The sequence below is a fragment of the Alexandromys fortis genome, unplaced genomic scaffold (assembly GCF_014885135.2).
Source record: "Alexandromys fortis isolate MF-2015 unplaced genomic scaffold, M_Fortis_MF-2015_v1.1 scaffold_25, whole genome shotgun sequence".
In the NCBI taxonomy this organism is placed as follows: Eukaryota; Metazoa; Chordata; class Mammalia; order Rodentia; family Cricetidae; genus Alexandromys; species Alexandromys fortis.
The window spans coordinates 322869-345808 of NW_026067904.1; the positions used below are offsets into that span (position 1 = coordinate 322869).

Sequence of the window (22940 nt, forward strand, 5' to 3'; positions counted from 1 at the left end):
CCTCTGCCTCCTGAGTGCTGGGATTAAAGGTGTGCACCACCATCACCAGGCCACTGGGTGGTTTTGTGTGTCAGCTTGACACACGCTAGAGTCATCAGAGGAAGGAACTTCAGCTGAGGAAATACCTTCCTGAGATCCAACTATAAGACATTTTCTCATTTAGTGATCAATGGGGAAGGGATCAGTTCATGGTGGTTGGTGCCATCCCTGAGCTGCTGGTCCTGCATTTTGTAAGAAAGCAGGCTGAGCAAGCCATGGGAAGCAAACCTGTAAGTGGCCCCCCTCCATGGCCTCTGCATCAGCCCCTGCTTCTTGGCCATGGTATTTTGTCACAGCTATAAAAACCCTAACTAAGACTCTCTGTCTCCTTCATTCCCTGCCCCTGACTTCCAGGCACATCCAATTGTTCCTGAGGAACCTGGCTCAGCACCTTCTGTAGCAGGCATCCACTCCACTGCCCAGAGTAGCAGATGAATAAAATGGAGGGAACAAGTAGAAGACAATGCCCAGAGGCAATGCCAAAAGGTTTGCTTCTAACTGAATATTAAAAACAAACAAGCATATCTATATATTTACTTACTTACTTATTTAATGTGTATGATATTTTGCCTGCATGTACTGCTTTCATGATTCATGCGAGAAGAGACCAGAAGAGGCATCAAATCCCTGAAAATGGAATTAGATATGGTTGTGAACCACGATGTAGATACTGAAACTTAACTTAGTTCCTCTGAAAATGCAGCTAGGACTCTTCTTCTTCTTCTTCTTTTTTTTTTAGATAGGGTTTCTTTCCTAGAACTAGCTCTATAGACCAGACTGGCCCCAAACTCACAGAGATCCACTGCCACCTGCCTCTGCCTCTTGAGTGCTGGAATTAAAGGTGTGCACCACCACTGCTCAGCTATAGCCAGGACTGTTCATCTCTGAGCCATCTCTCCAGCCCTTTCTTGAGGAATACTTTATTGTTATTGCTCACTATGTAGACCAGGCTTTCCTGAAACTCCCCATCTCAGGCCCCGGGTGCTGGGATTACACCACACCCACCCTTCTGTGCTACTGTATACAGTATATATCATACACATAATTTTTTGTCGCATGTAGTGATTAAAGGGAAAACAGAATAAAAAATCACCTAGATTCCTACTGCAAGAAATGATCATATGTCTCCTGTTGTCATCTACCCCTTTAGCCCTTTATGTGATCCAGCTGTGGGAAGGGAAAGTGTGGTTAGGGAGTTCCCTGCACTTTAAGGAACTTGTTTTAAAAAAACTCAGAGACTTTCCAGGAAGCCAAAATGTTCCTGGGAGGCAAGGGGCATCTTTGAATGTCTGCCTTTTTCTGTGTCTGCTTGTGTTGCGGGTGGAGTTCAGGAGCGGACTTTCTTCCTGCCCGGGGGCGGCAGCAACCAGATTCTCCCTGTGCCAGGGAAACCACAGGAGCCACGGTCCTGGCATTTCCCAGCTGCTTCTAAAACAAGGCACAGAGCCAACAGCTTCTGAGCAACTCATGGGCTTCAAGGTCTCACTACTTTGGTAAAGTTAGTGTACCTCTTTGAATTCAGATCACCCTCACGTACTAGAAGGACAAAGAGCTGGCCCAATGGCTTGCAGAGAAGAGGGGCTTACTGCTAAGCCTAAGGATGTGCTGGATCCCTGGTATGCACACGGTTAAAGGAGAGAGCAGATAATTTATTTTAGTATCCCAACAATAAATAAATAGCTATAGTTGTAAAAACAAACAAAAAAACAAGGAGAGAATTAGAGCCACCTGCCCAGGGAGTCTGGGGGGACTGAGCAGAACAGTATTCAGGATATAGAGTTCAGATATTAGCACGTCCTGCCATTCTGAGCTAAGTTATAGGCGTGGTCCTTTCCCCGAACACCCCTCCTCTTCCAGGCTTCTTCCACCAAACTCTGCTCAGAGTGGTTTCCGGAAGTAGCATGTGCTGTTTACCCTGTTCTCTCAACCTCTGCGGCCCCAGTCCTCCCCTCCGGTACCCCAGGCATTAGCAGTAGAGGCTTTATGAGCAGCTGGAAATCCTGTGGTGCTGGTCACCATTGGTCCTTGTGTGGAGTCCTGCAAGGTGTCCCCTGGAGTGTGTCACATCCTGGGAGCTTGAAAGGAACCCAGAGTGCAGGGCTGTGGCTGCTGGTAAGTGGCTTTCCCACCCTATGTTTGGGCTTTGGAAAGGGCAGTGGAGAGGATATTTCAAGCCTGGCTCCCTCTCCTCTCCTCAGACTGGTTTATCAAGGCTGGCAGGGGTGGGGGTGGGGGGTGCTTTGGCAGGAAATACACTTCTCCCCAGAGTACCCAAAACTGTCACCTGATAAGGGGCCAGTGCTGCAGTTGTATTGAGGAAGCTGCAGTTGTTTTTAATATCTCATTTTTAGTCTACACTTCAGGAGGCCACTTGCCGATAGCTACTGTATGTCTCTTGCCTGCCTCTCCTGCTCCAGGAACACCTCACTCTAGGAGGCCGAAGGTAGGATTAGAAATGGCGCAGTACTGTTCTGGCTCTCCATAGCTGGAGCAACCCTGGGTGGGTGGTTCACATAGGCCACTTTAAGATCTAGTTCTTGGGTGGTTCCTTTCTTTCTTATCACACCAGTGGGCCCGGTAAGACACGCATGCATGGGTTCTGTTTACAGTATACCTCTCTTAGACAGGTTCTGTGGAATGCTATAAGCCCAGGACATCTCCTAGAGGGGTCTCCAAGAGCAGCCTATAGGAATGCCAGGCAACAAGGGATGGGAGTCCCAGGGAGGTGACCAGTCAGGACCTTAGTCTGTGAAGGGTGGGAGGGGACCAGAAACATAGCTGTGGATCTTATTTATTTATTTATTTATTTATTTATTTATTTATTTATTTATTGAGACAAGGTTTCTCTGTAGCTTTGGTGCCTGTCCTGGAACTAGCTCTCTTGTAGACCAGGCTGGCCTCGAACTCACAAAGATCCACCTGCCTCTGCCTCCTGGTACTGGGATTAAAGGCGTGGGCTACCACTGCCCTGCTCAGCTGTGGATGTCTTAATGCCCGCAGATGCCATATTCCAGTCTGCATCCATCCATTCCACGTCCCAGAGGTAACCGGTCCCAGAAGGCAGCCTTGGTCTTGCTGGTGACCAGCCTGGTGATCCTTAGGGGGCTCGGTGACTCACCAGATCACATTCTCAATTACCTGGTAGTCCATCTGGCCTCCCTGCAGCTTGGACGACTGTTGAAAGAGGCCTGCTGTCTGACTGAAGAGCTGCATCATGTCCACTCCAGGTGACGCTCCGCAGTCCCCACAGAGACTGGGTGCCCAAAAAGTGTCACACCCTTCACTCCTAACCTCGGCCTTCCCTGAACCTCACTGGCTGAGCTGGGCTGGGGTCTGAGGCTGGGCTGCTCCCGCAGGTATCAGAGCAACTACTGGAAGGCTGTGCGCGCTTGTCTGGGCTGCCCCATCCGCCGTACGACCTTGCTGGTGCTGTCCTTCTATTTCTACTACTATTATTTCCAAAAAGATGCTGACCTGAGTCTCAGTTGGATGCTCCTCTTGCTGGCCCTCTCACAGTCCATCAACATCCTTCTGGGCCTCCAGGTAGGGAGGGCATGGAAGAGGTGGGTGATGGGGGTAGATGGGACTGTGACTAATGTTGAGCTCAGCCCTGGGGAGGAGACTAGTTTAACGCTGAAGAGCCGGGTGTAGAGCTAGGGGGCTTGAGATCATGGGTTTAACAGCAGCAGTGAGATTGGGAAAGCTTCCTGCAAGAGAAGGGCTCTGGCTGTCCTGTCCCTCTTGGAAGTCCCTCAAGTCCCTCCCACTGTCTACAGAGCCTCGCCCCAGCAGAAATTTCTGCCATCTGTGAAAAAGGAAACTTCAATGTTGCCCATGGGCTGGCCTGGTCATACTACATTGGGTACCTGCGGCTCATCTTGCCAGGTAGGCCACCTGCATCTTCATTCTTAGACAAGATACATGGTTTTTGCTATGCTTTTTGAAGGATTTCCATGTCTACCAAATAATTAAATTATTCCATATGAAGACTGTTAAAAGTTTTAGTGTGATCTTTGAGACAAATGTTTTAAAGTCTTGGGTGCTTAAAACACCCTATGTACTGAGCTGAACAGTGGCAGCGCACGCTTTTAATTCCAGCACTTGGGAGGCAGACAATCTCTGTGAGTTCGAGGCCAGCCTGACCTACAAAAGGACTTCCAGGACAGCCAGGACTTGTCTCAAAAAAAAAAAAAAAAAAAAGCAAAAGCAAAAACAAAACAAAACAAAAACAAAAACAAAAACAAAAAACCCCACACAACCAAACAGAAAAACACCCTATGTATTTGAGGATGACCTTGAATTTCTGATTGTCCTGCATCTATATCCAAACCCTGGGATTACAGGTGTGAGCCACTGTACTTGGCTTGTTATTGCTGTTGTTTTGTAATTAATTTGTTGTCTTGAGGATTGAATATGGGGCTTTACACATGCCTAGTAAGCAGTCCACCATGTGTTGTGGGACATGTGTACACTGTGAAGATATATTGCTGTGATTGGTGTAATAAAAAGCTGAACAGCCAATAGCTAGGCAGGAGCTGTTCGGATATGGTGTGAGAGGGCCTTGGTGGGTTCAAGAAGTCCCACGGCAGGTGAGAGCCCAAGGTGGGTGAGAAACAGGCATGTCATGGAAGCAATGCTCATGTGGAGGGGTTTTATTGAGAGAAAGGGAATGGAAAAGGGGGAGGGGAGAGGGAGACCAGCTCTGGGGATAGGAGCTGTGGAAGAGAAGAGAGAGGCAGAAAGAGAGAAAGACAAAGAGACAGGCAGAGAGAGAGACAGAGACAGAAATAGGCGGTGCAAAGACCTGCCTGCCTTTTCAGAAGAGGAGCAGGAAAGAGACCGAGACTGGGTGGAGCACATGTGCACAGATTATTATGTAGTGACGTACGGACTGCATAGTGATGTAGCAGGCATAGTGCCCTGGGCTGGCCGGGACACTACCTGAGTGCATCCTGCCAGGTGACAGGGGGCAGACCAGCATCACACTTGAATCCTAACAGGAGAGATGGGCAGGACTTGGGGGCAGAGATAAACTGTCTTACTTCTGGCCACGTGATAGAATGTAGATTAATATAAATGGGTTGATTTAAGTTATAAGAGATGGTTGGGGATGACAAGCCTAAGCTAAAGGCCGAACTTCCATAATTAATAAGTCTCTGTGTCATTTTTTTTNAGAGGCAGGCAGATCTCTGTGAGTTCGAGACCAGCCTGGTCTACAAGAGCTAGTTCCAGGACAGGCTCCAAAACCACAGAGAAACCCTGTCTCGGAAAAAAAAAAAAGAAAAAAAAAGAAGAGTCATGGGCCTGGAGGCCAGCTCATTGTGAATGAAGATTTCTTCTAAATTTAGCTGCCAAGGTGTGGTCGTGCTTACCCTGGATTTCCTTAGCACTGTGAGTGAGAAGGTGGTGTAGCTTTGTCTCTAGGTGATGTATTCTAAAAAGAACATGTAACTTCCTTCTGCTTCTCAGACCCTGAGCTTTCTATCAACCACAAGATTTGGTCTTTATTAAACAAAACACTTCATTTGGATATGATCCAGCATTTCAGCTTCTTCTACCTCATCCTTCTGTCAGGGGCTCCCTGTCTCTCTGTGAAATTTAGTACTGTGGATTTATTTGCTCATTTCTACTTTCAGCTCTGGGAGTTATAGCTTCATGCAATTAGCATAGTTGATACAGCACTTATAAGGTTCCTATTAAATTGATCATTTTGTAATTTCCTTGCTCTGAAGTTTTTGTTAGTTTTGAGAAATATTTAAATATTAAGGGATGTTTATACTTTAATTTACTCTGCCAATCTTTGTCTTTTTGTTGCATTGCATTGTGTATGTTTAAAAGGATCATTGCTATTTTAGTAGTTAAATGTGCCATTCTGTTCTTTTCAAAATATCATTTCTTATAGTTTTATCACGATAATATAATTGCATCATTTCCCTGTTCTGTGTCCTCCACCTAACCCTCCAATATACTTCTCCCTGCTCTCTTTCAAATTCACGGCCACTTTTCTCATAAACTGTTGTTTTACACATACATTTAAACACACGAAAACACACATATATATTCCTAAATATATATGTACAAATTGCTCAGCCTGTGTGTTATTTGTATGTATGCTTTGAGGGCTGACTATTGGGTATTGGATAACCGGTTGGTGAGCTCTTCCCTGGGAAGATCATTTTTCCATGTCTCATCATTCATTAGTTGCCTCTAGTTTCTTGTGGAGGACCAAGGCCTGGTGGGATTTTCACCATCCACTTTAACTTTTCTGTTGTTGTACTTTCTGATGACGTTTGGGCAGTCATGTTGGTGAGAATTTTGGTGTATCTTCTAACATTCCTAGGTGACACAATCTCACAGCAAGCAGTCTGTTCCTGTAGCACTTATATACTTCCCACCCTCTCAGCAACAATCCCTGAGCCCTAGGTATGAGAATTTCTTGTAGATGTGTCTTTGGGGACTGGGTTCCACAACTTTGCACTTGTGTTTGTTGTGGTGTTCTGTAATGGTCTCCATCTATTGCAAAGGGATGTTTCTTTAATGAGAAGTAAGAACTATACTTTTCCGTGTGTATAAAGGCAAATATTTGAAATGCAGTTAGGGATTATGCCGGTTTAGTAAAACAATAGTTTACTTTCTCTTCCCAACTTGATAACTTCACTAGCCCTGGGTGGTGGACTAGATTTCCAGTGCCAGGTGTGATTTCCTCTTGTTATGTGGCTCTTTTAACCAATTAATTAGTTACTGCCAAGGTATGTCTGTCTACACTGCTATATCCTGTGGGTCATGCTAGCTACTTTTATGGTTCATAGGCATCATAGTGGGCAGGACTGTTGGTTGTTTTTTGTTTCTTTGGAAGTTTGTATGATGTCTTCTGATGCCTGGGAACCTAGTCCTCTGGAAGTAGACTTTCAGGTCATTCTAACTCAGAGGCTCTTTGGCCGTGTTTATAAAGTCCCTAATGTCTACAGCAATAGGAACTTACTTTCTATCTCTGGGAACCACCAATGGCGATAATACATTAACTTGTAATGTTTTGAGACTGTCTTGGGAAACACTGAATAACAACTCAAAACAGGGCTTTTTATGCCTTGTGTTGGGATTTTGTTAGATGATCTTTGGCTCTTGCAAGAAGCAGTGTCAATGCCGGGCGGTGGTGGCGCACGCCTTTAATCCCAGCACTTGGGAGGCAGAGGCAGGCGGATCTCTGGGAGTTCGAGGCCAGCCTGCTCTACAAGAGCTAGTTCCGGGACAGGCACCAAAGCTACAGAGAAACCCTGTCTTGAAAAACCAAAAAAAAAAAAAAAATTATTTATGCGGGTGTGTGCACAGAGGTCAGAGAACAACACATGGAATCCATTCTCTCTTTTTACGGTCTTGAGGCAGAGGCAGGGTCTGTCTTGTTTCCACTGCTGCACAGTCCTGTCATGGCCTCCGATTTCTCGATTGCAGTGCTGGGATTACAGACAGACATTCTGGCCTTTTACATGGTTCTGGGAATCAAATTCACTGTGTCAGCCTTTGCAGCATTACCTGCTGAGCCATTTCCCCAGTCTTTTTTAAAAAGATTTATTTAGATTTAGTTAGTGAGTTACTTTCCAGACAGGGTTTCTCTGTGTAGCCCTGGATGTCCTGGAACTCACTTTGTAGACCAAGCTGGGCTCAAACTAAAAGATCCCCCTGCCTCTGCCTCCCAAGTGCTAGGGTTTAAGGCATGCACCACCACCACCCAACAAATATTTATTTGTAACTTACATCTGTGAATGTATGCCTGCATGAATTATGTGTGCTATGTGCTTGCAGGTACACTGTGTAGCCAGGCAGTCCTTAGACTGGCGATTCTCCTCCTGCCTTAGTCTTCTAAAAGCTAGGACGACAGGTGTGTGCCACTACAGACGACTTTCTTTGCATGATTCCCTTCTTCTTTCTTCCTTTGTCTTTTGATACAGAAACTTGCTATGTAACCTTGGCTGGCCTGGAACTCATATCATATGACTCTTAACTGAGATTACAGACATGTGCCATCATACTTGGCTTTCCTTTTGGTTTTCTTTTTCTTTCTTTCTTTTTTTTGGGGGGAGGGTGTGTTCCAATACAGGTTTTTCTGTGTCACAGTCCTAGCTGTCCTAGAACTAGCTCTTGTAGACCAGGCTGGCCTCAAACTCACAGAGATTCACCTGCCTCTGACTCCTGAGTACCAGGATTAAAGGTGTGCACCACCACCACCTGGCACTTTTTTTTTTTTTAAAAAAGCAACATTATTTTTTTTATTTTTAAATTATTTATTTATGTATACAACATTCTGCCTCCATGTATGCCCACACACCAGAAGAGGGCGCCAGATCTCAGTACAGATGGTTGTGAGCCACCATGTGGTTGCTGGGAATTGAACTCAGGACCTCTGGAAGAGCAGCTAGTGCTCTTAACCTCTGAGCCATCTCTCCAGCCCACACTTTTTTGTTTTTTAAAGTTTACTTGTGTAGGTGTTTTGCTGCATGTATGTCAGTGTACCATGTAAGTGCTGGTGCCTGAAGGGGCCAGAAAAGGGCACTGGATCCCCTGGAACTGGAGAGACAGATGGTGAAACAGCCATGAGCTCAGCCCCTTTAGAAGTGCAGCAAGTACGGGTTAACTGCTGAGCTAACTCTCCAGCCCCATGAAAAATATTTATAACATGCTAGATCCCCCCATGTTCATTTTCTCCTTAAGCTCATATACTATATGGGATGATTATCATTCATATTTCATTTTAATATTGTTTTCTTTAAAATTTATATATTTAAGGGCCTGGAGAAATGGCTCAGTGGTTAAGAACATTGCCTGCTCTTCCAAAGGTCCTTAGTTCAATTCTCAGCAACCTCATGGTGGCTCATAACCATCTGTAATGAGGTCTGGTGCCCTTTTCTGGCCTTCAGGCATACACGCAGAAAGAATATTGTATACATAATAAATAAATAAATATTTTTTAAAAAAGAACTAAAATTTATATATTTAATTAAAAATTTTCCTTTATTAAAGCTAATTAGTTGATTTCTTGGCTTTCCTACTGCAGGGCTCCAGGCCAGGATCCGAATGTTCAATCAGCAAAACAACAACATGCTACGGGGAGCAGGGAGCCGAAGGCTGTATGTTCTCTTCCCATTGGACTGTGGGGTGCCCGATGACCTGAGTGTGGCTGACCCCAACATTCGCTTCCGAGATAAACTGCCCCAGCAAAGCATGGACCGTGCTGGCATCAAGAATCGGGTTTATTCCAACAGTGTCTATGAGCTTCTAGAGAATGGGCAGCCAGTAAGTATACAGAACTGGGCTTGGGGAAAAGGCTCATCTCCCTAGGATCCTGGATCCTTAGCCACACACTGGTAAGAACTCATTACTCTTTTTTGAGCCTGGCTGCACAGCTGGTCCCAGGACAAGGCGAGATTCAGTTATGAACTACACTGAGAAGTAACATTCACAGAGCATTTACCATATACCAGAAGCTAGTGTATGTGCACCGATGGCCACCTCTAAACCACCAACCTGTGGGGCTGGGACTGGTGTGATCGCTACGTCTACAGTGGAGGAAAGTGAGGCTCAGAGATACAGTAATGAAGGTTGCGAGAGCATTTGAAGAACTGGTTGTGGGTGTGGGGAAGCAAACCCCCAGAGTGCTCCCCCAGACTCCATTTTCAGCCAGGAAACCATGCTCTAGGATCATGGGGAAGGATCTGTGAAGGGTGTTTAGGGCAGCCCGGGCCTTAGTAGGGCAATCATGTCCTAGGACTCTTTCTGCAGACTGAGGGAGTAGGGTCATAGCCTATGGCGTCAGGTCCACAATTCATCTGTCAGGGTCCTGGCTCGTCTAATCTTGTTCTCACCTCCTCCAGGTAGGCGCCTGTATCCTGGAGTACGCCACTCCCTTGCAGACCTTGTTTGCCATGTCACAGGACGGGAAAGCTGGCTTTAGTCGGGAAGATCGACTTGAGCAGGCCAAACTCTTCTGCCGGACACTTGAAGACATCCTGGCTGATGTCCCTGAATCTAAAAACAACTGCCGCCTCATTGTCTACAACGGTGAGACACTGCCAGGGTTGGAGGGCAGAAATCAGGAACCCCAGTATCTCACAGAGGGTCAGAGAACAAGGAGGCAGAGTTTTCTGGGCTTTGCCATGTGGTCAAAGGGGTCAAAGGGGTCATGCCATGCTCTTGCCTCCTCTGGTAGATGTCTTCTCGCCACCTGAATGTGGCCAGCCTTGACGCTGTGGCCTTTAGACAGGTCTTTGCCTTTTCTGAGCATCATCTCTAGAAGCAGGAGGGTGGGCTTCCATGACCTACAACTACTTCTAGCTGAGCTCTGCCCCCCCCCCCCGCAGGCTGTGGGGTAGATGGGTAGAGGGAAGGGGGCTGAGGCTGAAGGCTTGCCCCAGCGGTCCCTAAGGGTGCCATGTATCCTTGTTGGGAGTGTGTAAGGTCCTCACCTAACCCCCACTCTACATCCCTGTTCCAGAGCCTCAGGAGGGAGAGAGTTTCTCCCTGTCTCAGGAGGTTCTCCGGCACATTCGTCAGGAAGAGCGGGAGGAAGTGGCCATGAATGACCTCCAGACCTCAGTGGTGTCCCATTCTCACTCCTCTGTGCTGTCCCAAGAGCCGAGACTCCTCATCAGTGGCATGGAGCAGCCGCTTCCACTCTGCACAGACCTCATCTGAGGCATGGGGCAGCCTTGTCTGAGCTGCTGGTGATCGATCCTTCAGCATCCTGACTGGGGCTTCCCTCAGTGACTGAGGGGGTGACTCACAGAGATCTCACATCTCCCGACGAGTCCCACATTCCTGGGTGAGCCATTGTATGTCTCTGAGCCTGAGCCTACTCCCCTATGGAATGGGATCATAGGGTTCTTGTGAGGACTAACCATGTAGAAACTTGGTGTCAATTGCCAGGTAAAACTAAGATAGGTCAAGTATTTGCCACCATCGATGCTCTAGCATTCTCTGGTCCTTGTTGTCCTGTCTGGATGGGACCAGCAGACCAGCTTCTGGTCATGTGTGTTCAATGGGAGCTTCAGCAGATGAATGGAGGGAGGGAGGGAGGCGCATTAGGAACATGCGTTCTGTTAGCTGTATGTAGTCACAGTGGGCTGTCCTGCCAGGCCACCTTCTCAGTAAGCTTATCTATTCTCAAGGTTTTGGAGGAGCCTCTTCCCCTTGCCCCTAGCACTGGTATTTGTGTGACACTGAAGAACTTACTCTCTGTGGTCTCTTTACATCATGTTCCTTGTATGTGGTCCTCTTAAAGACACCGCTCAGATTACACCATCTTTCTGCAGCTAGGCTGTGACTGCTATACGGACCTGGCATGCATCGTCCGTGTCTGGCTGCGTATACAACACACTTCCTGCACTCTTCCTTATCCTGCTACAGGGAAGCAGGAGATAGTTGTCATTTCAACCCAGATGGAGCCCACCAGGCACATGAGGGCACACCCTACCTTTGCTTTCAGTGTCCTTGCCTCCGGAGCCAGGGCTGAGTGGCGCTAGAACATGGATGCCACCGGTAGTACACAGCTGTGTCTCGGGGAAGGGACCATTCGAAGAAGCGGAGGCCACTGACCAGACGTTCTCTAGTGAGAGTTGTGAGGGGATCAGGGAGGAAGAATATGTTCCCTGGGGAACACTGGAGGACACGGCCGGTCACTGAGCCCACCTTTGGTGGCACTGCCACCCCACGTGGGAGGGCAGACAGTCCACCTACCCGTTCCACCTAGGCTTTACATGCAGCCTCCCTCTACCTTCGTTTCCTTCACCCAGGCTCAGGGTGCCACTTTGTATTTCTTTCTCTTTGTTTTATGTGTATGTGTTTTCTCCAAAACTGAGAATCAGAGTTGGGGGCTTGTTTACATAGGCAAACCCTCTACCACTGAGCTATGCCCTCAGCCCTCATATGTTTCTGAAATGTCACTTTGGAGAAGTCATACACATGCACACACGCACACACGTCAGAGGAAACCAGTCACTCTGAGGATAGCAGAGCCAGGGGAATCAACTAGGGGGGTAGTCCCTTCTCTTCCTGACCGTCACAGTCATCTTGCCCCCAACACTGCAGAGCCTGTATCATAGCCAATGTTCCTTCTCCAGAAACCAGCCCAGAATCAAGGGCCTCCCCAGCTTGACTGTGTTCAATTTACCAGTCCCCAGGATGGTTCCTAGACTGTGGATCTGGTAAAGCTCAAGTTCAAATCCTGTTTGGCACCTGTGTGTTCACCGTGGTGGTTTTTTTTTTTTTTTTTAAGACAGAGTTTCTCTGTGTAGCCCAGGCTGGCCTTGAACTCACTGTATATGATCAATTAGTCTTGAATTCAGAGATGCATCTGCCTCCTCCTCCTGAGTACTGGGATTAAAGGCATGCACCACCGCAACTAACCCCTCCCCCTTTTCTTAATAAACAGGGTGTCCCTCAAACTTGCTGTGTCATTGAGAATGATCCTGACCTTCTAATCCTCCTGTCTTCATCACTCAAGTACGAGGATTAAAAGACAGTACCACCACGCCCAGTTTATATGGTTTATGTCTGCATGTTTCTGATTGCATATGAGTGAGGTGTGGAGGTACCAGAGAAAGGGGCACCTTTCCAGAGAGCCACCAGGAGGCCCGACTTGGTTTTCCGGGCCCCAGTCTATATTTTCCTGACTACTTCCCTGCAGGGATGGACCCAAACAAGTTCCACAGAGTTCCTCTTCTTTTCCTGGTTTCCCACTAGCTGGAATTTTCTGGATCCGGAAGTCATTTGTCATACATTTTAGGCTTATTCCAACAGGCCCACACTCATTCAAAAAGTAAGAGGTAATAAGAGCCCCTAAAATCCCCCATCACATCCTAGGATGGCAAGGCAGATTTGGGGGACAAACCAAGGCCAATCTTGGAACTCTAAGTGGAGATTAAGAATTTCAGGGGCTTTGGGTGTCATCCACAAGCCTCCTTTCTCAGCACCCAGTGTCTCAGAGAAGACACGGCACAGTTCTCCTTGGATCAGCAGTGTGTAGAGGCAAGGCCTTCTCTGTAGACCTGATATCCCTGCGCAGGGATGGAACCTTCTCTATTCCAAAAGGGATGGAGATCAGAAGTATAGGGAGGAAACAGGAACTCCGAGGAGGATCTGGAGATCCCTGAGGGGAACCTTGTAAGGGTGATCTTGGCACCATGTCTGTGGGCAAGGTCCTCAGGTGGCTTTTATTTCTCTTGTCACCATGGAGCTTTCTCGTTAAATATCTGAGGGTTGCTCTAGCCGAGTCCAGAGGACTATCTGTAGCTCCAACACCCAGGTTCCAATTCACTTTTCAGTCCAGTTTCTTGTTCTGAGACGAGTCAGGCCAAATGACCCTCCTACAGATATGTGACTTCATCAACGCTCGGCCTGTGTCCATCTAGGGCAGAGCCAGAGTGAGGGATAGGAAGTCCCGGCTGGGTTTCTCTGTGATTGTCCTGTAGGTCCAGCAGCCGCCAGTGGATGAGGTAAATGCCATTCTCTGGCTTTAGAGCTGGTGGCTCTGTGAGGAGAGTGGCATGGCCCTGGTGCAATGTGGGCCCAAAGTGAACTGCCAACACAATGCAGATCGCTAAGAGGACGAAGGCAGCGATGATTGCAGCGACAAAGGGCAGCCCGTCCCCTCGCGGTGCTTCCCAGACCTCACCTAACATCTCGGGGAGCCGCCTTTGAGGCTCCTGTTCCAATGACCCATTCACAGGTGGAGAAGGCTGAGGATAGTGGCCATCCTGGGGGAAGAGGAGAGATGACAGAGGTTGATGTGGGTATGAACATACAGAAAAAGTCAAAGGAGAGGAGGGATCTGAGAAACAGAAAACTCAGAGACAGCGATAGATGCATGTGTGTGTGTGTGTGTGTGTGTATGTGTGTGTGTGTGTGTGAAATCACACACACTCATAAGAACAATAAACTGGGGGCTGGAGAGATGGCTCGATGGTTAAGAACACTGGTTGTTCTTCCAGAGTACCTGGGATCAATTCCCAGCACCCACATGGCAGCTCACAACTGTCTGTAACTTCAGTTCCCCAGGGACCCAACACCCATGGCAAAACACCTATGTGCACAAAGTAAATAAATTTAAAAAAAGAATAATAAACTGAAAGACAAAGACATTGGGAGCTACAGGAGTGGGTGTGGGAGGCAGAGAAATAGACAGTAACAGAAAAACAGCCACCCTGAAAGACTATGTAAAGTCACTCAGGAAAGGCAGAGGGAGAGGCTTTCTTATAGTCTGGCATAGTAAATACGGTTTGTCTCCAAAGTTTCCCATCACTGCTTCCTCCTCCCAGGTCTCCAGCAAGAGTCACAAATACATCCTGGGTTGCGCTAGAAATCTGAGTAGTCTTTGGGCCGCTGCCCCACATCCTGGGCAGTGGGCAGTGGGCAATGAGCAGCAGCTGCCTTGAGATGTTCTGGAGAAAGGGAATTGTCCAGTCTCAGGGGCTCTCCTGTTCTAAGTCACTGAGGAGCAGAAAGGCGCTACCCTGGGCAGGGCTAGGAGGAGGGGACATGAACACCAGAAACTTGGTCTGAGGTGGGATGTGTGCCCATACTTACATCCCATATGTATGTCCCCTTCCCCCTAGGGCTTGGGGCCAAGTTCGAGGGGCCTAGATAGGACTGGAGCCTGGTGTAGATTCCTGGCTATGCCCAGGATGGGTTGACATCCTGCACCAGTCATCTACCCTTGCCAGGATCTCTGGGTTTTTCTATCATTATGTCTCCTTGCTGAGGACATAACCCATGTCACTAGTGTGTCCCAACCCTGCTGGATGTTGAGTAGGGACAGGGGATCTCAGTAAAGGATGGGAAGTCCAGAGTTAGTGAGGTGGCCTCCCCCTCCAGTCGTCATTCTACTGTACACTGGGAATTGGGGGTCTCTCTAACTCTGAGCCTTCAGCCTGGCCCACTCTCTGGACAGTTGGAGCTATGAGATCAAACAAAACTATTTCCTTTAGTCCCTCAGCCACAATGTACCTAAGTTCCAACTCAATACTGCTGTCCATGCAGACCTGAGTGGGGGCCTGGGGGGTTGTTATGGGCCTCCCCACAGGGGCACAAAAACAACCCCAGGTGTAGAAAGGGAGAAGGAAGCTTAGGTTGGGAAACATGTGGGGCCCCATAGGGAATCAGGCCAGGAGGGAAGGAAGGGGCGAGCAGAGTCTACCTGGTGCATTGTCCGGGGCTGGAGCAGAGTTCCCTTGGGACTGGATACCAGCTGGGCAAAGGAAGAGAGCTCACTGCCTAGCTCAGCCCCTACCCGGAGCTGCCACGTCTGCCGTGCTCTAGGCACACACCCTCTGCATACACCCTCACTATTCTTTCCCACGCCTGTACTTACAGGAACGTCTAGGCTACCCAGGGCCAGTCTTCAACTCTGAGAGTACCTTGATCTTCCTCCTAGCCACTTCCTTGCGTGCCTCCTGCATGCCCTGCCCACGCCTCCTCCTACAGATTCCAGTTACTCCCTCCCTGGGACCTGCCCATGCTCCTGCTCTCATTTCCTGAAGCCAAGGCCCTCTGGTCTTTCCTTGTTATACATAATATATCAAGCACTCTGATCGCACATCCTACATAATATCCTGGATATAACGCCCCTAGATCACTGTAGCCTAACAGCTCTGTCTGTCCATGTTTTGCTTTACCACATTTATTTCTAAAATGTTAAGAACTAAACTACTTTTCTAAATTTATTTTAATTTTTATTTATTGTGTGATTGTGTATGTGCACATGCATGGTGTATATGGGGGCCCTTGTGTCATGCAGGTGTGTGGAGGTCAGAGGTCAGCTTTGTGGAGCTGGTTCTTTTCACCTTTATGTTGATTCCCGGGAGCAAACTCAGGTGGCCAGGCTTGCACAGTAAACACCTTTATTTGTCAGGCCACCTTTATTGTTGTTCTTTTTTTGAGACAGGGTCTCTCTATGTAGCCCTGGCTGTCCTGGAACTCACTATATAGACCAGGCTGGCCTCGAACTCACAGGGATTAAAGGCAAATCCCAGCACTAGGGAGGCAGAGGCAGGCGGATCTCTGTGAGTTCCAGGACAGCCTGGTCTGCAAGAGCTAGCTCCAGGACAGGCTCTAAGCTACAGAGAAACTGTCTTGAAAAAAAAAAAAAATAAAGGCTTGGGCCACCACTGCCCAGCCACACCGTTTTAATAAAGTGTATAGATATATAAACATCGGCTGAGGGTAGCTGGTACATCTACCTTTTTTTTTTTTTCCAAGGGTAAGAGGGGTAGGTAGGGGTCTTTCTGGTATAAACCACAAACCTGTTAGACAAGTTGGAAATGAGCCCTACATCTCACTGTAAAGATTTGTTTTTTCTCTGTGCTGAGAACAAAGACCTAAAGAGGAACTAGTAAAACAGAAATCCCAGGCTGATGGGATGTCTCATCTGGTAAGGTGCTTGCTGCCAAGGCTGATGACCTGAGTTTGGTCACCAGGATCCACATGGTAGAAGAGACCTGACTCATTCCAGTGTCCTCTGACACACAGTTGAATGTACCCCCTCCCAATACACATGCAAAATAAATAATTTTTACAATATTTAATAATATATATTAGAAATCCTCACTTCCTTACCCCACCACACATTTTTTTAACCTTATGATAAACAAACACCTATAAAACTATGATTTAAGGGCTGGAGAGATGGCTCAGAGGTTAAGAGCACTGACTGCTCTTCCAAAGGTCCTAAGTTCAATTCCCAGCAACCACAAGGTGGCTCACAATCACCTGTAATGAGATCTGGTGCTTTGTGGCCTGTAGGCAGACATGTCGGGAGAACACTGTATATATAATAAATAAATACATCTTTAAAAAACAAAAGAGACATTCTTTTCTGTTTTCGTTTTTAAAGATTTATTTGTTTGACATATATGAGTGCTTTATTTGGGCTAGAGAGATGGCTCAGTGATTAAGAGCACTGCCTGCTCTTCCAAAGGTCCTGAGTTCAATTCCCCACAACCACATAATGGCTTACAACCATCTATAAAGAGATCTAGTGTCCTCTTGAGGAAGAGGACATGGTCAGTTGTCCTCATCAACTTAGACAAGTTCAACAGAACCCCCATATACGGGCTGCCCATGCCTGCCTCAGCATTGGCAGGGCAGACATTTCATTCATTCATTCAGTGCTCTATTTGCATGTATGCCTTTATGGCAAAGAAGACATCAAATCCCGCAGTAGATGGTTTTGAGCTACCGTGTGGTTGCTGGGAATTGAACTCAGGACCTCTGGAAGAATAGTCAATGTTCTTAACCACTGAGCCATCTCTCTAGCCCCTTCTCTTCTGGGTTTTGTTTACTTGTTTTGTTTTTGTTCTTTTGAGTTTTTAGGCATACGGTTTCTCTGTGTAGCCCTGGCTGTCCTAGAACTTGCTCTGTAGACTAGGCTGACCTTGAACTCACAGAGATCCACCTGCCTCTGTTTCCTGAGTGCTGGGATTAAAGGTTTATGCTATCACTGCAAAACATCTTTCTGGTTTTTTTAAAATATTTATTTATTATGTATACAATTTTCTGTCTGTGTGTATGCCTGCAGGCCAGAAGAGGTCACCAGACCTCATTACAGATGTTTATGAGCCACCATGTGGTTGCTGGGAATTGAACTCAGGACCTTTGGAAGAGCAGTCAATGCTCTTAACCACTGAGCCACCTCTCCAGCCCCCCTTTCTGGTTGTTTTTGAGGAAAGGTTTCATGTAGATTAGATTGGTCTTAAACTTGCTATGTAGCTAAGAACTTAAACTCCCAATCTGTCTGATTCCACACCCTGAGTGCTAGGATGGTAGGCCATGACCAGTTATTTGTGTTTTGTTTGAGACAGGGTCGCATTAAGTAACCCAGATTGATCTCAAGCTCAATACTCTCCTGTCTCAGACTCCTGAGTACTAGAATTACAGGTGTACACCACCCTGTTGTAGTAGGCCGCCTTGTTTGTTTCCGGCTGCTCAGCCCTGAAATATCCTCACAGAAACTATATTAATTAAATCACTGCTTGCTTGGCCTATTAGCTCTAGCTTTTTTTTTAATATTTATTTATTATGTATACAGTATTCTGTCTGTGTGTGTGTCTGCAGGCCAGAAGAGGGCGCCAGATCTCATTACAGGTGGTGGTGAGCCACCATGTGGTTGCTGGGAAATGAACTCAGAACCTCTGGAAGAGCAGTCAGTGCTCTTAACCACTGAGCCATCTCTCCAGCCCTAGCTCTAGCTTCTTATTGGCTAGCTCTTATATCTTAATTTAATCCATTTCTTTTTAAAATTTATTTATTATGTATATAGTGTTCTGGGCACCAGATCTCATTATAGATGGGTGTGAGCCATCATGTGGTTGCTGGAAATTAAACTCAGGACCTCCAGAACAGCAGTCAGTTCTCTTAACCTCTGAGCCATCTTGCCAGCCCCAATTTAACCCATTTTTATTTCATATTTTACCACAAGGCTCATGACCTACCAGCAAATTTCCAGCTGGCAGCTCACATCTTTTTTCCTCTGGTGGCTAAGCACCTGTAACTCCAGTTCCAGAAGGTCTGACGCCCCCTTCTGGCCCGAGAGTGCACTCCATGCACATGGTATACAGGCTATACATACAGGTAAAATACCCATACACATTACAAATATAAATAAATACATCTTTAATATGTATGTATGTATATATCTTCCAACCTGGCTATATTCTGCTAAGCCATTGATTGAAAGCAGCTTCTTTATTCATTAACCAATAAAATCAACACATATACACATAATAAAATCACCACCCTTCCTGGCCTAGTTTTTCCAAGGTAATTTTTGGTACCAACTAGCTACCCATAATAAGCTATTCCTCATCTTGCCCCTGGGTGCAAATTGGCCTCTATTCACGTGGAGATCAGTAGACTCCAGAAGACCCCCTCACCTAGTGACTTGAAGCAGTAAGTATCAATAGCTTTTTGATTTCTTGCTTCTTATCCAAGCTGCCTACACCCTGTCACCTCCACTGAGTCTGGGATATTGACCTGACCCTCAAATTCCTGAGGCCTCTTGGTGGCAGGCATGAAATCTACTGATCATTCCCCCACGCAATCGAAGGTTGCACCCCCCACCCCCACACATACCTTGGTCCTTTTGTATCTTAGAAAGATGGAATCTGGACTTTGCCCCAAGTCAAGACTTTCACTTCTGAAGAAGAGAGTGGACTTTCTGGCCCCAGGCTTCTCCATTGCTTGCCCGTATCCACACTCACCACTACAGCTGCCCCTTTCCCTTTGCCCTCTAAGCCTTAATTAATCATTCGGTCTCAGTTTCAGCCTTTCCTGGAATGTGTTCTTCTGCTCCTGAGGCCAGAGTAACCTTCTTTCTCCTTAAACTCTATACAAGTGTGTTTCTTACCTGTTACTAACATTTGCTTTTATCGTGTATGTCTGTGTATGTGATGTGTGTGTACTTGCGTGTGTGTGTGCATGTTCATGTGTGTAGGTGTGGGCATGCTTATGAGCCAGCATGTACGGGGAGGTAGAGGACAACTCGGGTGTCACTTCCACCACCCCCCCCCCCCCCCGCCTCTGTTTGCCGCTGCCTGTGCCAGGCTCGCTGGCCTGAAGCTTCCCAGGGGCCCTTTCCCACACACCCAGGAGCGTTGGGACTGAAGAACCACAGCCACACACCCAGCTTTATACCCGTTCTGGGGATTCAAACCCAGGTCCCCACTGAGCTATCTCCAAGTCTACCTGTTTCTTACATTGTCAAATTTCATCTGAGACAGGAAGTTTGAGGCCATCCTGGGCTATAGAGTAAAAGTCTGTCTCAAAACAAAGTAAATAAACAAACCCACAAATGTATATAAAGTAACAATAATATTTAGAGAAGAAGAGGCCATGAATGGGAAGGAGCAGGGGGACACAGGAGGAGCTGGAAGGGAGAGGAAGGGGTGGAAATGATGTAAATACAGTACTCGTGCATGAAATTCTCAAAAAAAAATTTAAATAAACAAAGCAACAACAACAAAACCCAGGGTTTTGAGAGATGGCTCAGCAGTTGGAAGTTCTTGATGGTCTTTCAAAGGATCCCTCTTCAGTTCAATCCATCTCAGTAGCCACATGCCAGCTAAGCATCTGTAGCTCCAGTTCCAGAAGGTCTGACGCCCCCTTCTGGCCTGAGAGTGCATTCCATGCACATGGTATACAGGCTATACACAGAGACAAAACATCCATACACATTGAAAACACAAATAACTACACCTTCAAAAGAAAAAAGTAACAAACAAAACAAAAAGCAGGTTTTGAGAAAGGCTCATCAGTGAGAGCACTTGCCGCCTTGCCAGAGGGCCCGAGCTTGGTTTCCATCACTCACACAGGTGGCTCCGCGGAAAGCGACCCCTTTTCCTGGCCTCCATGGACACCCATATACCCATATACATGTAGCAAACGCACAGACACACAAACACACCAATAAAAATAAAATCTTTAATTTGAATTTAATTTTATGTGCTGGGTGTTCTTTGCCTGCACATACGTCCGTGTAGCATGTGCATGCCTGTGCTTGGCTAGAAGAGGGCCTCTTTCCACTGTGCCATTTTTCCAGTCCCTACAAAGCAACTTAGGAGCCAGAGGCAAAGGCAGGTGACCCTCTGTGAATTTGAGGCCAACCTGATTTTACATAGTGAGTTCTAGGATAGCCAGAGCTGTTATACAGAGAAACCCTGTCTTGAAAAGCCAAAAAGAAAAGAAAAAGAAATAAAGAGAAAAAAACAAATCCCTCTCAAACAAGGGCCAGTGGAAGTATGTTCAGTGGAAGAATGCTTGCCTCTCTTGTACATGGCCCTGAAATCCCAACATCATGAAATAAATACATACATATATAAGAAAGCCAGGTATTGTGACCCACACAAGAGAAGTGGAGGTGGGAGGGTTAGGAAGTCATGGGTGGCATGACCTCCAAAGTGAGTTACAGACCAGTCTGAGTTATACCAGGTGCTACCTAAAAATCAATCAATAAATTAATAGGCAGGGAATGATGTTGTATGCCTTTAATCCCAGCACTCGGGAGGCAGAGGCTGGAGGATCTGAGTTTGAGGCCAGCCTGGTCTACAGAGTGAGTTCTAGAACAGTCATGGCTACACAAAGATAAACCCTGTCTAGAATAAATACTTACATAAATGGAAGTAGTATTGTATGTCAGATATCTCTGTTCTTCATTTCTTTCTCCTACTCTTTTTTTTTAAATATTTATTTATTTATTGAGACAAGGTTTCTCTGTAGCTTTGGTGCCTGTCCTGGAACTAGCTCTCTTGTAGACCAGGCTGGCCTCGAACTCACAAAGATCCACCTGCCTCTGCCTCCTGGTACTGGGATTAAAGGCGTGGGCTACCACTGCCCTGCTCAGCTGTGGATGTCTTAATGCCCGCAGATGCCATATTCCAGTCTGCATCCATCCATTCCACGTCCCAGAGGTAACCGGTCCCAGAAGGCAGCCTTGGTCTTGCTGGTGACCAGCCTGGTGATCCTTAGGGGGCTCGGTGACTCACCAGATCACATTCTCAATTACCTGGTAGTCCATCTGGCCTCCCTGCAGCTTGGACGACTGTTGAAAGAGGCCTGCTGTCTGACTGAAGAGCTGCATCATGTCCACTCCAGGTGACGCTCCGCAGTCCCCACAGAGACTGGGTGCCCAAAAAGTGTCACACCCTTCACTCCTAACCTCGGCCTTCCCTGAACCTCACTGGCTGAGCTGGGCTGGGGTCTGAGGCTGGGCTGCTCCCGCAGGTATCAGAGCAACTACTGGAAGGCTGTGCGCGCTTGTCTGGGCTGCCCCATCCGCCGTACGACCTTGCTGGTGCTGTCCTTCTATTTCTACTACTATTATTTCCAAAAAGATGCTGACCTGAGTCTCAGTTGGATGCTCCTCTTGCTGGCCCTCTCACAGTCCATCAACATCCTTCTGGGCCTCCAGGTAGGGAGGGCATGGAAGAGGTGGGTGATGGGGGTAGATGGGACTGTGACTAATGTTGAGCTCAGCCCTGGGGAGGAGACTAGTTTAACGCTGAAGAGCCGGGTGTAGAGCTAGGGGGCTTGAGATCATGGGTTTAACAGCAGCAGTGAGATTGGGAAAGCTTCCTGCAAGAGAAGGGCTCTGGCTGTCCTGTCCCTCTTGGAAGTCCCTCAAGTCCCTCCCACTGTCTACAGAGCCTCGCCCCAGCAGAAATTTCTGCCATCTGTGAAAAAGGAAACTTCAATGTTGCCCATGGGCTGGCCTGGTCATACTACATTGGGTACCTGCGGCTCATCTTGCCAGGTAGGCCACCTGCATCTTCATTCTTAGACAAGATACATGGTTTTTGCTATGCTTTTTGAAGGATTTCCATGTCTACCAAATAATTAAATTATTCCATATGAAGACTGTTAAAAGTTTTAGTGTGATCTTTGAGACAAATGTTTTAAAGTCTTGGGTGCTTAAAACACCCTATGTACTGAGCTGAACAGTGGCAGCGCACGCTTTTAATTCCAGCACTTGGGAGGCAGACAATCTCTGTGAGTTCGAGGCCAGCCTGACCTACAAAAGGACTTCCAGGACAGCCAGGACTTGTCTCAAAAAAAAAAAAAAAAAAAAGCAAAAGCAAAAACAAAACAAAACAAAAACAAAAACAAAAACAAAAAACCCCACACAACCAAACAGAAAAACACCCTATGTATTTGAGGATGACCTTGAATTTCTGATTGTCCTGCATCTATATCCAAACCCTGGGATTACAGGTGTGAGCCACTGTACTTGGCTTGTTATTGCTGTTGTTTTGTAATTAATTTGTTGTCTTGAGGATTGAATATGGGGCTTTACACATGCCTAGTAAGCAGTCCACCATGTGTTGTGGGACATGTGTACACTGTGAAGATATATTGCTGTGATT

The 22940-nt window shown here is 47.0% G+C and overlaps 3 protein-coding genes across 4 annotated transcripts; 2 read left to right on the forward strand and 1 right to left on the reverse strand.

Moving 5' to 3' along the window:
* Positions 1–2110: 2110 nt before the first annotated feature.
* On the forward strand, positions 2111–12458 carry Sting1 (stimulator of interferon response cGAMP interactor 1). 2 transcript variants are annotated; one of them, XM_050135072.1, is made up of 8 exons: positions 2111–2151; positions 2391–2482; positions 3040–3266; positions 3396–3582; positions 3816–3924; positions 9089–9327; positions 9906–10092; positions 10526–12458. In XM_050135072.1, exons 3-8 carry the CDS (start codon positions 3040–3042, stop codon positions 10723–10725), a joined length of 1149 nt encoding a protein of 382 aa, XP_049991029.1. In that variant the 5' UTR covers positions 2111–2151; positions 2391–2482; the 3' UTR covers positions 10726–12458. The 2 variants fall into 2 exon arrangements, with proteins under 2 accessions (XP_049991029.1, XP_049991030.1); XM_050135073.1 differs by lacking the exons at positions 2111–2151; positions 2391–2482 and having other exon boundaries at positions 3104–3266; positions 3506–3582; positions 10526–12457.
* Positions 2111–22389, forward strand: LOC126497042 (stimulator of interferon genes protein-like). The gene is made up of 5 exons (XM_050134830.1): positions 2111–2151; positions 2391–2482; positions 21446–21672; positions 21802–21988; positions 22222–22389. Exons 3-5 carry the CDS (start codon positions 21446–21448, stop codon positions 22387–22389), a joined length of 582 nt encoding a protein of 193 aa, XP_049990787.1. The 5' UTR covers positions 2111–2151; positions 2391–2482.
* On the reverse strand, positions 12562–15377 carry Smim33 (small integral membrane protein 33). The gene is made up of 2 exons (XM_050135076.1): positions 15224–15377; positions 12562–13784 (listed from the first exon to the last, which is right to left on the reverse strand). The coding sequence occupies exons 1-2, from the start codon at positions 15230–15232 to the stop codon at positions 13395–13397; spliced, it is 399 nt and encodes a 132-aa protein (XP_049991033.1). The 5' UTR covers positions 15233–15377; the 3' UTR covers positions 12562–13394.
* Positions 22390–22940: the final 551 nt, after the last annotated feature.

What these genes read in the sequence shown, in the direction of transcription:
- Sting1 (XM_050135072.1), top strand. Translation starts at nt 3,040, where the DNA reads ATGCCATATTCCAGTCTGCATCCATCCATTCCACGTCCCAGAGGTAAC. An exon ending in TTCTAGAGAATGGGCAGCCA is followed by an intron (nt 9,328 to 9,905) that starts GTAAGTATACAG and finishes CACCTCCTCCAG; the next exon opens with GTAGGCGCCTGTATCCTGGA. An exon ending in CCGCCTCATTGTCTACAACG is followed by an intron (nt 10,093 to 10,525) that starts GTGAGACACTGC and finishes TCCCTGTTCCAG; the next exon opens with AGCCTCAGGAGGGAGAGAGT.
- LOC126497042 (XM_050134830.1), top strand. Translation starts at nt 21,446, where the DNA reads ATGCCATATTCCAGTCTGCATCCATCCATTCCACGTCCCAGAGGTAAC. An exon ending in CTGCATCATGTCCACTCCAG is followed by an intron (nt 21,673 to 21,801) that starts GTGACGCTCCGC and finishes CTGCTCCCGCAG; the next exon opens with GTATCAGAGCAACTACTGGA. An exon ending in ACATCCTTCTGGGCCTCCAG is followed by an intron (nt 21,989 to 22,221) that starts GTAGGGAGGGCA and finishes CACTGTCTACAG; the next exon opens with AGCCTCGCCCCAGCAGAAAT.